Here is a 15,845-nt window from a genome sequence, read left to right as displayed (position 1 = left end):
TGGTGTGGCATCAATTGTAAAGTGTGCCTGTAAAACAGCAAACTCATTATAACTATTTCTATAAACTAATAACTTTCTATTAGTACATAAAGCAAATAAATTTGCACTCTAGTAAAAGGTTCCCTTTAACTGAGCATCTCCATTAACAAGCTCACGCCCTCACCCAGAGGAGAAACCAGGGTGCAGTGCAGGAGGTGTGTGCAGCTCAAAGGGGTGCAAGTGAACTTAGGTAGAGCCGAGTTGAAAGAGGAGGAATAAAGAGTTTGGTATGTATATATATTTAATATAATATGCTGTACATTTACTTACTGTCATCTTTTGCTCAGTACTGTCATAAGTACTTTTGAAATGTGGTCCATTTCGATCTGCCTGTGAACCAAAAATCATGAATGTTACACTCAAATCCTATCGAGTTAAAAACAAACGGAATATAAAGACACTGCCGGCTCTTTCAAAGAGCTGTCCAATTAGTCCCAACCCCCTGCTCTTTCCCCATAGCCCTGCAAATATTACCATTTACAGAGTTTTCTTCTTAGGCATCTCTTCTCCCAATATACAGCAAGCGAGAACCTGTTTATGTCCATGGCTGCTAACTGATCCTTTGGGTAATGTGTGGCAGTATGATCATCATAAATTTTCCTTGCTTTAGGCAGTAGTTTATTACTCTGAGGGCTCATATTAATCAGATAGCCCATCTTTATGGTGATTACAAAATATCCGCCATAGAAGCTGATTAGGATGTGCTCGGATAACGACTCGATCACAAAGATAGGTACCATTTGGTTGTCCAATCTGATCACCCTGGGTGGTGCGCGCGTAAAATGAAGGGGTGGGGGGGGGGGGGGGGGAGCTACCTCAATTTATAGGATCCATGAGTCAGTGACTCTTCCCACAAAAGGTCGCAATTTTCAACAGCTAACTCCCAGCCTTTGCTCTATAATGGGGGGGGGGGGGCGCAAAAGAAAGGGCACCCAGCAGCTCAATGTGAAGCCTGAGCCTGCCCACCTCATGGTGGTCTCTGATCATGGATATCATTCTAAAGCAAGGGCAGCTTAGGGCATGAAGTCAACAAACTCTGGGGAGTGCCACAAAATGGTCACTGCTAAGTCAGGCTTTATTCTGGTCTGTTAGTTGAACAGACAGGGTTCTTGCTTTTCATACCTAGCACTTTAATAGCACTAATGCTATGATATTTTACATATTCTAACTATTTCTTTTCGTCACCTCAAGGTACCTTTCTCTTCAGAGTAGTTGCAATGACAGTTCACATTACTCCCATGGGAGTGGTGCCAAAAGCAGCCAAATAACCATGGACTGCCACTTCCTGTGAGCAGGTCTTCAATAAATGGCAGTGACAACAGCAAATGCCCCGATTAGTTTTCCAAATGCTCAGTAATGCATGGCTCTTTGGTGAATGGACCCTCCTCGCCAGTGGGCCTGACAGCACACCATGAGAAGTAAATCAGACCCACCATGAGTAAATTTGCCAACCAAGTGCGTCCATCTGCTTGGACTCTCAGGGTTCCAGTGTGGTGGATTTTCTATAGCAGGAGAGAACTTTAAGCACAACTGTGGAGTATGCAGCTGGGGTGCCACACCAAGGCTCCAGCAAATCTGGGTGGATCCTGTGCGTTTGGCCTTTGAGTCTGATGTGCCTCAATTATTCCGAGACTCGAAGTTAGCAGAACAAAAGTAAGGCTTTTATTAACTCAGAACATAACACGTAAAATAGAGAGATGTCTACCTTCAGGAGGCTGAACCCGACTGAAGTTAGATTACAAAGGAGCCAGGTATGGGCGGAGCCCTGCACACAACCAGTTCCAGCACATTCCAATACATAATACATGAGGACTGGGGGAAGGGAAAAGACACAGAAAGCAGGCAGTTACAAGACACAGAAAACAGGCAGTGATGAATGGAATATATTTCATCACATTCACCCCTTCTATAGATTTAGTCTGTTCGGGGGTTTGATAGTCCTCTGCGACCGACGTGGCTGTTGTGGTGCCGCGGGTGTCGGCTGGGTGTCCCCGGTAGCCTCCTGGGTCTCTGCCGGGGGTGCCGCCGGGGTTGTTGAAGGGGTAGTTGGTGGGGGTGCCGTTGGTCGGTGTTCTTCCGGGGGTGATGAAAGAGTAGTGGGTGGGTAAGAGTTGCTGTGATCGTCGTCGCTGCTATTGCCGTGGTTGTTGTCGATGCCGGCTGGGGCGACGTCTTTTATGGACACGGTGTCCTCCCTTCCGTCGGCGTGCCGGACATATGCGTATTGGGGGTTGGCGTGGAGTAGGTGTACTGGCTCCACGAGAGGGTCCGTCTTGTGGCCCCTCACATGCCTTCGCACGAGTACCGGACCTGGGGTGGAGAGCCATGACGGCATGGATACGCCCGAGGTGGATTTCCGAGGAAAGACAAACATTCGTTCATGAGGCGTGGCATTAGTGGCCGTACACAATAGCGACCGTATCGAATGGAGCACATCCGAGAGGACTTCCTGCCAGCGGGAGATAGGGAGGCCCTTGGTCCTTAGAGCTAGAGTGACTGCTTTCCACACTGTCCCGTTCTCTCGCTCCACCTGGCCGTTACCCCGGGGGTTGTAGCTGGTGGTACGGCTCGTGGCGATCCCCTTGGACAGCATGTACTGGCGTAGCTCTTCACTCATGAAGGACGCCCCCCTATCCGTGTGGATATAGCTCGGCATACCGAACAGGCAGAACAGGCTGTTGAGGCATTTAATGACCGTGGCGCTGGTCATGTCTGGGCAGGGGAAGGCGAATGGGAAACGGGAGTATTCGTCCACAATGTTCAGGAAGTAAACATTGCGGTCGACGGACGGGAGGGGGCCCTTGAAATCTAAGCTGAGCCGCTCGAAGGGCCGTGTAGCTTTGATTAAGTGGGCTCTATCTGGGCGGTAGAACCGAGGCTTTCACTCAGCGCAAGTGCGGCAGTTCCTGGTCAGAGACCGAACTTCCTCAATCGAGTAGGGTAAGTTACGGGACTTTATGAAGTGGAACAGCCGCGTGACCCCTGGGTGGCAGAGGTCGTTGTGGAGGGTCTGTAGCCGATCCTCGGTGGCGCTGGCACACATCCCTCGTGAGAGGGCGTCAGGGAATTCGTTAAGGGCCCCTGGCCGGTAAATGATGTCGTACTCGAAAGTGGAGAGCTCGATCCGCCACCTAAGAATCTTATCATTTTTAATCTTCCCCCTCTGTTTATTGTTGAACATAAACGCTACTGATCGCTGGTCGGTAAGTAGGGTGAAGCGTTTGCCGGCTAGTTAGTGGCGCCAGTGGCGCACTGCCTCCACGATGGCTTGGGCCTCCTTTTCCACGGAGGAGTGTCTGATCTCGGGGCCTTGGAGGGTCCTCGAGAAGAAAGCTACGGGCCGCCCCGCCTGGTTGAGGGTGGCCGCCAAGGCGAAGTCGGACGCATCACTTTCTACTTGAAATGGAGTGTTCTCGTCCACTGCCTGTAGCGTGGCCCGCTCAATATCCTGCTTAATGCTTTTGAAGGCGGCGTGGGCCTCAGCAGAGAGCGGAAAAGAGGATGCTTTCAAGAGGGGGCGGGCTTTGTCGGAGTAGTTGGGGACCCATTGGGAATAGTAAGAAAATAACCCCAGGCACCTTTTCAGGGCTTTGGGAGTGTTGGGCAGGGGCAGCTCCCGTAGGGGGCGCAATTGGTCGGGGTCTGGTCCGATTTCCCCATTCTCCACCACGCTGCCCAGTATGCAGAGGCGCGTGGTGTTGAAAACGCACTTGTCCTCGTTATAGGTGAGGTTGAGTTTTTGTGCGGTTTTCAGGAACCTCTCGAGGTTCGAGTCGTGATCCTGCTGGTTGTGACCGCAGATGGTGACGTTGTCGAGGTAGGGGAAGGTTGCCTGCAAGTGGTGGTCATCGACCATGCGATCCATCTCCCTCTGAAAGACCGAGACCCCGTTCGTCACCCCAAAGGGGACTCTGAGGAATTGGTAGAGGCGTCCGTTCGCCTCGAAGGCGGTGTACGGGCGGTCCTCTGGTCTGATAGGGAGCTGGTGGTACGCTGACTTGAGGTCGATGGTGGAGAACACCCGGTATTGGGCGATTTGGTTCACCATTTCTGATATGCGGGGTAGCGGGTAGGCGTCTAGTAGGGTGTACCTGTTGATCGTTTGACTATAGTCGATCACCATCCGTTTCTTCTCGCTACCCCTTACCACTACCACTTGGGCGCGCCACGGGCTGTTGCTGTGTTCAATAATGCGCTCTTTCAGGAGCCTGTCTACCTCGGTCGCGATAAACCGCCTGTCCTCCCAGCTGTACCTCCTGCTTTTGGTCGCTATTGGCCGGCAGTTAGGGGTAAGGTTCGCGAATAGCGAAGGCGGCCTTACCTTCAGGGTAGCCAGGCCGCACACTGTGAGGGGCGGCTGGGACCCACCGTACTTGAGCGTGATGCTTTGGTGGTTGCACTGGAAATCCAAACCCAAGATCACGCTCGCACATAGATTTTTCATGATTAATACTTTAAAATTATCATACACAGTTCCGTTAACGCACAATTGTACCGTGCAGTAACCCAGAATGGTCGATGTCTGGGTTTTATCGGCCATAGAGATGGTACCCTGAGCAGGGACCACCTTTAGGGAGAGTTGTTGTGCCAGTTCAGGGTGGATAAAACTCTCCGTGCTTCCACTGTCAATTAAGCATTTAACCCGGCACCCATTTACCTCGATGTCCACCATTGATTTGGATAGCGGATGCGGCCTGGTCTGGTCCACTGTGACCGATGCCACTGTAGGGCCCTGATCGAGACAAGATGGCGTCCACGCTGTCTGCTCATAAGATGGCGGACCCCACGAGGTCGGGCAAGATGGCGTCCAAGATGGCCGCTCCCACGGCGCACACGCGGCGGTGGCGGGTTTTCCGGCGGTTGGTTTTCCGGCGGGGTTCCCTCTGCACACCTTCCCGAAGTGCCCCTTCTTACCGCACTTAAAGCAGGTGGTGCCTTTCGCCGGGCACAGGTTTCTGGTGTGCTTTGGCTGCCCGCAGAAGTAGCAGTTGGGTCCTTGACGCGTCGCGGCTGTCGTAGGGCTTCTGCGGGGAGAGCTGGGCCCCGCCGGTGTCGGGCTGCCGGGCGGGGAAGATGCCTTCCAAGATGGCGGCGCACACGTGGCGGCGTGGGGGGCGCGGGCTGAAGAGTAGGCGTCCGAGTTTCTCTGGGCCATCTCCAGGGACCGCGCGGTGTCCGCAGCCTGTTTCAGGTCCAACTCCGTTTTTTCCAGCAGTCTTTGCCGGATGTGAGTGGAGCTGAGGCCTGTGATAAAGGCATCGCGAACAAGCTCGTCGGTGTACACTGCGGCTTTTACATCTCGGCACTTACAGTCCTTGCCAAGCTTTTTCAGGATGCTTAGGAACTCCTCCACCGATTCCCCAGGTCGCTGTGCGCGAGTAGCGAGTAGATGCCTAGCATACACCTCATTCGTAGGCTGCTGGTAATGCGCCTTTAAGGTGTTGCAGGCGGCCAGGTACGTATCGGCGTCTTGGATGAGGGGGTAAACCCGGTGGCTTACCCAATTCCGTAGCATTCCGAGTCTCATCTTCGCAGTGTCCGTAGCGTCTTTGACGGCTGCGGAATTGTCCAGGAAGAATTCCATACAGTCAAACCAGTGTCCGAAGCGTGCTGATGCGTCCGGAGCATGTTGATCCAAATCCAAACGTTCGGGTTTCAGGAGTTGATCCATAGTGTTGAAAATTGAGTTAATAAAATTGATGTGCCTCAATTATTCCGAGACTCGAAGTTAGCAGAACAAAAGTAAGGCTTTTATTAACTCAGAACATAACACGTAAAATAGAGAGATGTCTACCTTCAGGAGGCTGAACCCGACTGAAGTTAGATTACAAAGGAGCCAGGTATGGGCGGAGCCCTGCACACAACCAGTTCCAGCACATTCCAATACATAATACATGAGGACTGGGGGAAGGGAAAAGACACAGAAAGCAGGCAGTTACAAGACACAGAAAACAGGCAGTGATGAATGGAATATATTTCATCACAGAGTCTTCACTGGTTGGGAGGTCCAGTCTGCCCATTATGAACATGGTGCTTATTTTTCCCACCGTCACTGTCTGTCTTTCTCAGGAAGTCAAATCTTTTATACAATGTGCTCTATAATTCAAGGATGTAACATCAGGCGTAGAATATATGACCTAAAAAAAGCATGACTCATTCAGCAATTGGTAAAAGTGGAACTTAATGAGCATAGTAATATTAAGGTAGGGTAGAGTTGGCCTAAAAAGCAGTTTCTTTTTGTGTTTAGCTGCCATTTTTCTAAAGAGTTATGTCGCATAAAACCCTACCTTAATATATTGCACTTTGAGAAGATCAGCTCCAGGTTTGTCTGAAGAACTGACCAAATTAAGTGGTTTGTTATTTGAATCTGCAACAAAATATAAAAGTAGTGAGCATTGCACTAGGGACATCAAGCTAGATTTCAATAGATTAACATTTAATAACTAGAAAAGTACTTTCAAACAGAACAAGAGAATAGAAGGTGATAGGAATGAGAAAAGACCCAATAAAGTTTATGTATACAAAATGGTCAAAAATACCACAGGAGCTAATTTTTGAACAGTCAAAATTTCTTTTTAGAAAATGTAAAATAATAGGACATCAAACTGGCACCAAAAAATGCAATATTTCGTCCATGGTTGCTTATTTTTCCTTCACTGCGACCCTCAAATTAAATTAGTCTTAAACATCACACTTAAAATAGAAGTTACACATTCATTTAAAAGCCAATATAGCAGCCTAAGAGCGAGCTGTCTACAGAAACTGTGTCATAGCAATAAGGAATCCTTAATAATGCACAGCCGTACAGGAAAAGGTGTCACAAGGACCAATTACTGAATACAATTCAGCAGACTGCTCTTGTCCTAATCCAAACAGGGTCAACTGAGTTAAAGGTGCCATGTGAATTGGCCCAAACATAGTGCGAATAAAACACCAGTAACCTACATGGTCATACTGTTGTGTTTGCAGGTTAGGATTATTGATATTTTGAGTTATACACCCATCTCATGTGCCAGATCAGTTTTGTCTAGTTAAACAGCAACTCTGTGGAATGCATCCATCTACAGGAAACTTTCGATTTACCGGCACCTAAATAACCAGAAATCTCGGTTAACCGGCAAAATTCAGGAGTAGGTTTTACTTCATATTGTACTTGTGTTCCTCCATCTGTTGCTGTGCAAGGGTGTGGCTGCAGCTGTTGCTAAGCTACAGAGACGCTTGGAACTTGTGGCCATTGTTTTGCACTTGGGTTTGTTGCTTTATACGGAGCTGTCAGCTCTCCGTATCTTTCACTATAGCGTTCGGTCATATCTATTTGTTTTGTCTATTCCAACTTACCATGAACTGAGTTCAGGCTTCTGTATTGGACTGTTAGCAAATGTCTGGCCTCTACTGCTGCTGTTATGCAATTCTATTTAATGGTTTATTCTGTAATGAAAAATATCTGGAAAAGGCTTATATTATGCATTCTGAAGTGACCCAAGAAATGTGCAATTTCCGACAAGCTACCCAAAACAATAAATGTGTTCATTGTTCACCCAGGGCTTGCCATCAGAGATTACTTTGTGCACAAGGTCTTGTTTCGGTTTATAGGCAACAAGGGAGTTTCCATGCAAGTTGCACTGGGCATGAAAAAAACCATCAGGAGTGAGCCCGAGTTGTAAGGAAGTCATTTCATCACTAGTGCAAAACCAAGTCACGCTGATAGCCGAATTAATTTCAGACTCACCAATGCTGGAGATTTGGTTTATTGTACGCATGGGTAACATCTCTGAACTCCAGACTACTCTCAGAAATTACTGCTGGAATGCTGCAGAGACGTTATGACTCAAATGACAAACGATTCCAAGAAAGTGCTGCCATATAACTCAATTAGGGCTCTTTCTCCAGAATGTTCTGGCAGCACACAGCTCTCAATACAAAATAGAGTTCAACAAACCAATGAAATATTTATAATAAATACATTTTAAAAACATTGTTTAACAATGATGTAAATTATGTATACCTATGAGGCAAGGTTTATAGTGCAACTGAAGTGAAGATTGCTTTCTTCATAGTAAAAAAAACATGGTCATGTCAAACAGGCCGTCAGCCAGACTGTAAATGTAAGTGAAGACACTGGAAATAATCCAGTTCATTCTCAGAATGGAGCTGAATTAGTACAGGAAGGCAGACAACAACTGGCACAAATACTAAACTTTATCACCTTCAATGCATGAGCTACATGGCCAGATAGAGTAGAATACAAGTTTAGAGTTAACAGATAGTCACTAATAAATACAATAAGGAATTCAGGAAAAACTTCTTTACTCAGATTGGTGAGAATGTGAAACTCACTGCCGCATGGAGTGGTTGAGACGAATAGCATAGATTCATTCGGGGACGCTAAATAAGCACATGAGGGAGAAAGGAGTAGAAGAATATGTTAATAGGGCGAGATGAAGGTTGGAGGAGGTTAGTGTGGAGCAGAAACACTGCCTGTTGGGTCGAATGGCCTGTTGCAGTGCTGTAAAAATTCTATGCAATACCAAGTCTTTAAAATGCACCACTCAGAGCGCATGCAGTACTGCGTTCTGCACAGTGCCAAATATTACACCAGCATTGGAACAGATACAGAGGAGAGCAACAATAATGAACCAAAAGGCTTAGAGGAAAGGTTAGAGAATGTCAAGCATGCTGTAAGGAAAAAAAGGTGAACTTCTTTAACATTATATAAAACATTAAAAAGTATACTTATGGTGGAGCCAGATTACTTGCAAGCAAGTCGGATAGCTCTCGTCTCCGAGCAGCCACCCTCGGGTTTGACGTGGTGGCTGGAAGATTACTGGCACACTGGAATGACGCAGGATGAAGGCATCATAACTGCTGCCAGGATAGTGGACATTGACCATCATGTTACGCTGGGCATGGTCGTACAACAACTACACATTAAGTGAGTGGTAGTCTTTGCAGTTATAGAACATCTCAGGAACGGTATGCGGTGCCCACAAAGCCACGTGTGTGCAGTCGATGGTGTCCTGCACCATGGGGAAGCCTGCTAGCCTGTCAAAGACACATGCACACTCCTCCTGCAGTTCCATTATTGTTAGAGTGATACATGCTTGGAATAATATGACCAATTAGGTACCAGAAAAATAGCACACTAGGTGCTCAATATAGCTGGGTGCCAAGGTGGGTAACTTAGAGTACTGAAGGGATGAACTTAAATAGGACTAGTGACATTTTCTCATACTCAGCTCTTTTGTTTTTTATGATCCCACCTGTAAATTCACAGCAGTTCAAACCGATTTTCTTCAAGTAGGCTGTTGCACTCAAATCATAGTTTCTTACTTTGGTTTCAGTTCCCAACTGTACCACATGAAACACAAGAAATGAGTTCTTCTGCTTGTTCATTTCCTTTGTTAATTCTACCACGACCTGAAATCACAACAGAACCGATTTACTAATCTCAACAGTAAGTTTAACAGTATTTTGATTTTAATTACCTCCCTTAACATACTCTTGTGGTGTTGTATATGATTAATAAATAGCATCCGATCAATATTTGCTTCTAAAAGGTGATTGTCCTCAATGATCTCTTGTTTTGCCCTACTATTCTATTTCAGGATGAAGCTGTGGATGTGACCAGTCAATGCAAATGCTGCTCTGATCAACAGATACCAGATAAGCCAGGTGATGGCAGTATTACACTACTAAACTATAGTTCGAACAGTAGGAACGACAAATAACAGAAATCTATATTGGAGGGTGCGAGTCGAGGTGGGGTGGAGGGACAAAGGGATCTGGGAATACAAACACACACTAAAAGTTGCGCCACAGGTTAGCAAGGCCATAAAAAACGCAAACCAAGCACGAGGGATTATTTCTAGAGGGATAGAATTGAAAAGTGGTGAAGTTATGCTAAAACTGTATCGAACCTCGGTTAGACCACACTTGAGTACTGTGTACAGTTCTAGTCACCATATTATAAAAAGTATATAGGAGGCACTGGAGAGGGTGCAGAGAAGATTTACAAGGATGATACCAGAAATGCGAGGGTATACATATCAGGAAAGGATGAACAGGCTGGGTCTCTTCTCTTGGGAAAAAAAAACTATGGGGTGACCTAATAGAGGTCTTTAAAATTATGAAAGGTTTTGATAGAGTGGGTACAGAAAAAGTGTTTCCACTTGTGAGGAAGAGCAAAACTAGAGGCCATCAATATAAGATAGTCACCAAGAAATCCAATAGGGAATTCAGAAGAAACTTCTTTACCCAGAGTGGTGAGAATGTGGAACTCGCTCCCACAGGGAGTGGTTGAAGCGAATGGTATCGATGCATTTAAGGGGAGGCTGGACAAGCATATGAGGGAGAAGGGAACAGAGGGTTACGCTGATAGATTTCGATGAGGAAAGATGGGAGGAGGCTGAATGGCCTGTTTCTGTGCCTTATATCCTATGTGATCCTATGTAATGCTATATAAATAAAATAAAATTTATTTTATTTTGTCTCATTGTATAATTGTAGTGAGCCTTAAATGTTGCTGATTGGTCTATATAGTCCATGTTAATCATGTGACACATCAAATCCTAAAATGAATCCACATGATACCAGCTACCAACTGATTCCTTAGAAAAAGATTTGAACCAGCTTTTGGCCACCATGATAATTCCCTATTCTAGAACATAATCAAGGCTGATACTTCGGTGCAGTCGTGGCACTTCAGTGCAGTAGTGGCAGAGTGCAGCATTGCTGGAGGTGCCATCTTTTGGGATAGACACTACCCCAAGGCCATGCTTGCTTGTTTGGATGGATGCAAAGACCTATTGGCACTATTTCAAAGACGAGCAGCTAGTTCTCCTGATGTCCTGGCCGACATCTATCCATCAAACAGATAAACTGGCCAATCATCTCACTGCTGTTTGTGGAATCTTGCTATGTGCAAATAGGTGACTGCGTTTGCCTTCAGCTAAAAGAACTACTTGCATTTCTATCGCACCTTTCATGACCTCAGGATGTCCCAAAGTGCTTCATAGCCAATTAAATTAATTTAGACATGTAGTCACTGCTGTAATGTAGGGATTCTAAAAGATTTGACCAAGCTGTATTGTATTTCTGAATCCAGGTCGTGGCTTCATTCAGTTTTGCACAGCTGCCTGCAATACATAGCACTATTGCAGAAGACTGGCTACGCCATACAAAGGCTGCAAAGTTGATCCTCTGTAACGTGACCATTAAAGCTTTTGAGTGTTCTTTTTCCCAACTGCTACAGGCTCAAAATGTGACACACAATGACGCAAACACACAGGACATGGCATTACCCACTCATCTGGCGTCAACAACCAATTGTATTATTTTAATTTTTAATATGCTCTCCATTCCCATCTCACAACTGCTCCAAATAGTACAATTGCATTTGTCATTTCATAGAACGTTTCGGTAAGAGTTGCAGCTACTGGGCTACATTAATAAATAGGGCTTTTGTGAGACTTCCATTGTGTGGTCTATTAAAGCTTGTTTAAATCTCTAATAGAACTACTACTACTTACCTCTTTGATTTCAAAGTTCAGCTGAACATTGACAACATCATTTGGCACTCCTCCTTTGACCATTTCTAAAAGTTGATCTGCTGCGGAGCTCTCGCTTGCCACAGTTTTCCCAGATTTCGCTGCCTCTTTGGGATCTTTGAGTTTTTCTGTTCATTCATTAATACGCAAACTGTTAGCAAAACTAAATTTGACAGCAATACTGAACAATGATATTTCATTAAATGAATACAGCAAGGCTACTCTGATTTATGTATTCTCTTGTGATCTATTTATATTTGAAGTATTTAAATTTGTTTGTTTAGATATCCGCAGGCACAATTTTAACTAGTTTCTGCCTTACACCTTTTAACCAAGGCTGGGGAGTATTCTTCAATTAAACAAGCTCTTTTTAAAAAAAATTTAAAAAAAGTAGGCACAAAGCAATTCCTCACTAAAAACATTTACATTTATGTTTTTGGTTCATCATTTCTACAAGAACCAAAGATTGCAGCTCCTGAACCAGGATAATTCTATGTTGGTTTTGATTTTGGTCAAGTACAGGAAACTTTGTGCTATCCGGAGGTGAGCTATCCGGCAATCTGGAGCCACCGGCAAAAATCAGCAGCCGTTTTTTATTCTTTTTGTTTGTTTGTTTTTTGCTTTGTTTGAACAGTCAAGCTGTGCAAGGTCTGTAGCTATAGCAACAGCTTCAGCTACAGAGCTTTAGGGCCACACCCGAGTGTTTAGAAGCTGTTGCTAAGCAATAGTGTTTGTTGTCAAATACGGAGATAAGAATCTCTGTATCTCTCAACATTAACTCTGGAGAGTACGGCAGTTTTCAGGCAACGGCAGCAGCTCGGTCCCGTGGGTGCCGGATAGCACAAAGTTTCCTGTAATGTGTTTTGCTACTCTGTTTCAGATCAACAGTTTTTGATTGTATTGGGAAACTGTGGAGATAAAACTGTGAACGAATTAGTGAAATGAAAGGGTGGGAGTCAGCCTGACTCTCAAATTACAGGCACAGGTATATATTTAAAGCAAATGCTCAATTGAACAAGTTAAAAATTGCAGGTTTTCAGACCAACAAAACAAAACCAGTTCTGCGTAAACATTAGGCAATTAAGTCAGAGCACTTTCAGCAACGTCATTTCTTAATCGGATATTTAAACTTGGGTCAAAAGTTATCAGCTTTTGCACATAATTGTGGTACCAGAGAGCGAGGAAAACAAAAAGAACCGTGTCATCAGGAAACAATCCAAAAAGACAAACGTTCTCTTCTCAGGAGTCTGCACTGCAATCGAAATTAAACTAAGACAAAAATTAGACGTGGACAATTAAGTTTTTTGCAGGTCACTGGCTTTCACTCAGATTGCAATGCTTCAGGATTTCAAACTCAAGGTGATTTAATAGAAATAATATTTTTCACTAAATGTTTAATTACTGCCAGTACTTTTTCCTTCATCCTGAAGTGCTTTTGCCGCACTTGGTTCTTTGCTGCCTTCGCCGAGGTTTTGCTCAAGGACCTTCATCAGAACAGTTAGATCTTCTTCACTGAGAACAATCTGAAACAGGAAAATAAGATGAAGTAAAACAGGGCTTCAACAGAAATGGAGCTTCAGAAATAAAACATTCTGCTCAGAAGCAGTAACTACAATAATTCCTCTTCTGCTGGCTGAGAGGTAAATTTTCTTCTTGCCCTCCCGGACATTAAGCATCACTTCCACGGGGCGCAGAAAGGAAATTTTGACGGGGAGGATGGCACATCCCTGACAGAACCCGCCTGATTTTCAATGGAACTAACATCAAGCAGGTTCCATCACCAGCAAGCGAACATCCCCGCCACATTTTCCTCTCGAGTCAGGCTAAAGCTTCAGAAATCACTGGTTAGGCCTCAGCTGGAGTAGTGTGTATAATTCTGGGCACCATACTTTAGGAAGGATGTCAAGGCCTTGGAGAGGGTGCAGAGGAGGTTTATTAGGGATAATACCAGAGATGAGGGACTTCAGTTACGTGGAGAGCTTGGAGAAGCTGGGATTGGTCTCCTTCGATCAGAGAAGGTTAATGGGCGGCTTAATAGAGGTGTTCAACTTTGAGGGATTTTGAAAGGGCAAGTAGGGAGAAACTGTTTCCTCCGGCAAGTGGGTCAGTAACCATAGGATATAGATTTAAAATAACTGGCAAAAGAACTAGAGGGAAAATGAGAATTTTTTTCCCCCCCACAGAGGGTTGTTAAGATCTGGAACGCACTACCTGAAAGGGTGGTGGAATAAGATTCTGTAAAGTCTGTGAGTTGTTTAGTTAATTAATACACAGACTACCAGAGTAACTTAAAACAGGACTTTACTATTCGAAGGTCAGGGCGAATCTGCCAAATAAATCCTGACACAGCACTTATATACCGGTGTGGTCACCGTCGGTATTACAGTATACAGAAGCCAACAAAGTAGTGCCACACCTAAAATAGTTCTCTTAAAGGTGAACGGTTACATACAATGGTTTTCTTAAAGGTAGACGGATACATACACTACAATCCTCCCTTTTTAGCTTACAACATACTTAGTCCCCCATTAAACATAACATATATTCAACTTCATGTAAAACAATTCACAGGTATAATCTATGCGGGAAACAGTTTACAGATTCAGTCTCTGCGGGAACAGTTCACAGATTCAGTCTCTGGTCTTGACTCGGTCCGAACAACATCTCTGTGGTGTAGCCGGTTCACATTGCTAGCGTGACTCATCCAATAGTCTTTCCCTTGACTTAACAGCTTGAACTTCCGTCCTGCTGAACCAGCAGTGCTGACTTTTACAAACAGCTGGACTGCCTTGGTAATTTTTCCTACTTGCCAACTGATTTGGCTCCCTTCGTAGGGCCCACGTACATGATCTGGTAGCAGTGATAATGATTTAGATGGTTATCACCTTCTGCTTCGTCTTTTTCTTTTCTGCTTCTTGGAGACTCTCGGGGCTCCCTGATCAGCTGCCAGCTGTAGCGCCACCATCTCCCTATGTTCCTTAGACTTGAAGTGCTTCATCCTGATTTCTGCACTTTGGGAGTTTTCATCACAAGCTGGGCAGACCAAGTCCTCGTAATATTCCGTGTCACTCAACAGGTCATGGTAATATTCGGTGTCGTCCTGAACTAGTCTAGCGAGAGGGCCTGCTACTTCTTCCTTACCCAACTGGACGTTAGCCGACTGTTGTTCCCTCCCTAGACATCTTTCCTAAAGAGACTTCTTCATGCGTTCATATTCATCCCGCTCTTCCTGGGTTTCCTGCAAATCCTTCACTAATGACCTCATTTGTGATTTCAACACTTCCCCTTCCATCGGGGATTGATTGATCGGGCTATTCAATCCTTCTACTGGAGCAGCTGTTTCAACATTCTGTTGTTCACATAGACGTGATTCAGCGTACTTTTGGCATCCCAGTAAAATCTGTGTTGCAACCTCAGCTATTTCCATAACTTTTGAGAGCTCCGAACTCCTTCCCTTTGAAGATTGAAGCTCGTGTTCAGATTGTTCCCATTGCAGAGTCTTGTCCCTCAGCATATGAAGGAGTTGGCTGACCGTTAACTCTTCCACGGGAACACTGTGGGTCAGAGTCTTCTCCATTTCATTCACCTTTTCCTCCAATGCTTTCACCTTCTTTTCCTCTTGTACTTTGGCTTTCAGCGCTCGGAGAAGTTGCGCCTTGATGCTCTCTAGCTCATGTTCAGGGGCCATTCTTACAGTCTCTGTGTTTCTTACAGTTTCCTTTTCTTCCACTGAAAGGATTCCCAGTTGAATCTGTTCTTCAAGTTGTTGAACCTCGGTCATTGCCGCCTCATATTTGTCTTGGGTTTCCTTCAATATTTTTATGAGTTCTTGGACATCTTGTCTTTCATGTTCTGCCATGTCTTTCACCTCTAATTTCTCATCTATGGATGGAACTTCTACCGATGAGTCTGTCTTGGCCTTGAGCTCATCAAGAATTTCCTGCAGCCTTTGGACTTCTTGCTCATGTTCAACCTTTAGTTGCTCATATGCTTCTACTGAAACTAGCTTTTCGGAGGTTGCCGAGTTAATCCCCTCCAGGATTGTAGCCTGGGCCTGTTCATACTGTTCCTTCAACTTCTCAAACTCTGCTTGTAAGGAGTCGTAGAGAAGAACGGGAATAAAATCCTGGCTTCCTGAAGATTCCTCTTCATTTGCTCCTTCCTGCAAATATTCTAACTCCTGAACAGCATAAGGGAGATGTGATCGGTAATTGGTCACAATGGCTCTATGGTTGCTCTCTGCTTGAGCTAGCTGCTTCT

General features: G+C 45.2%; 1 protein-coding gene across 3 annotated transcripts in view; it reads right to left on the bottom strand.

The window, feature by feature from the left end:
* Window positions 1-15,845, bottom strand: part of vps13c (vacuolar protein sorting 13 homolog C) — a 339,126-nt gene that overhangs the window by 155,670 nt on the left and 167,611 nt on the right. For all 3 annotated transcript variants that reach the window (XM_085972079.1, XM_085972080.1, XM_085972081.1), the window contains 5 exons: window positions 12,997-13,108; window positions 11,568-11,713; window positions 9,300-9,456; window positions 6,327-6,406; window positions 310-369 (listed from right to left, as the gene is read on the bottom strand). In XM_085972079.1, the coding sequence (XP_085828205.1) occupies window positions 310-369; window positions 6,327-6,406; window positions 9,300-9,456; window positions 11,568-11,713; window positions 12,997-13,108 (555 nt within the window). The remainder of the gene's footprint in view (window positions 1-309; window positions 370-6,326; window positions 6,407-9,299; window positions 9,457-11,567; window positions 11,714-12,996; window positions 13,109-15,845) is intronic.

The sequence above is a fragment of the Somniosus microcephalus genome, chromosome 32 (genome assembly GCF_052327205.1).
Source record: "Somniosus microcephalus isolate GS21.2 chromosome 32, FLI_Smic_1.0, whole genome shotgun sequence".
Classification (NCBI taxonomy): Eukaryota; Metazoa; Chordata; class Chondrichthyes; order Squaliformes; family Somniosidae; genus Somniosus; species Somniosus microcephalus.
This window is presented reverse-complemented; position numbering and strand designations above follow the sequence as displayed.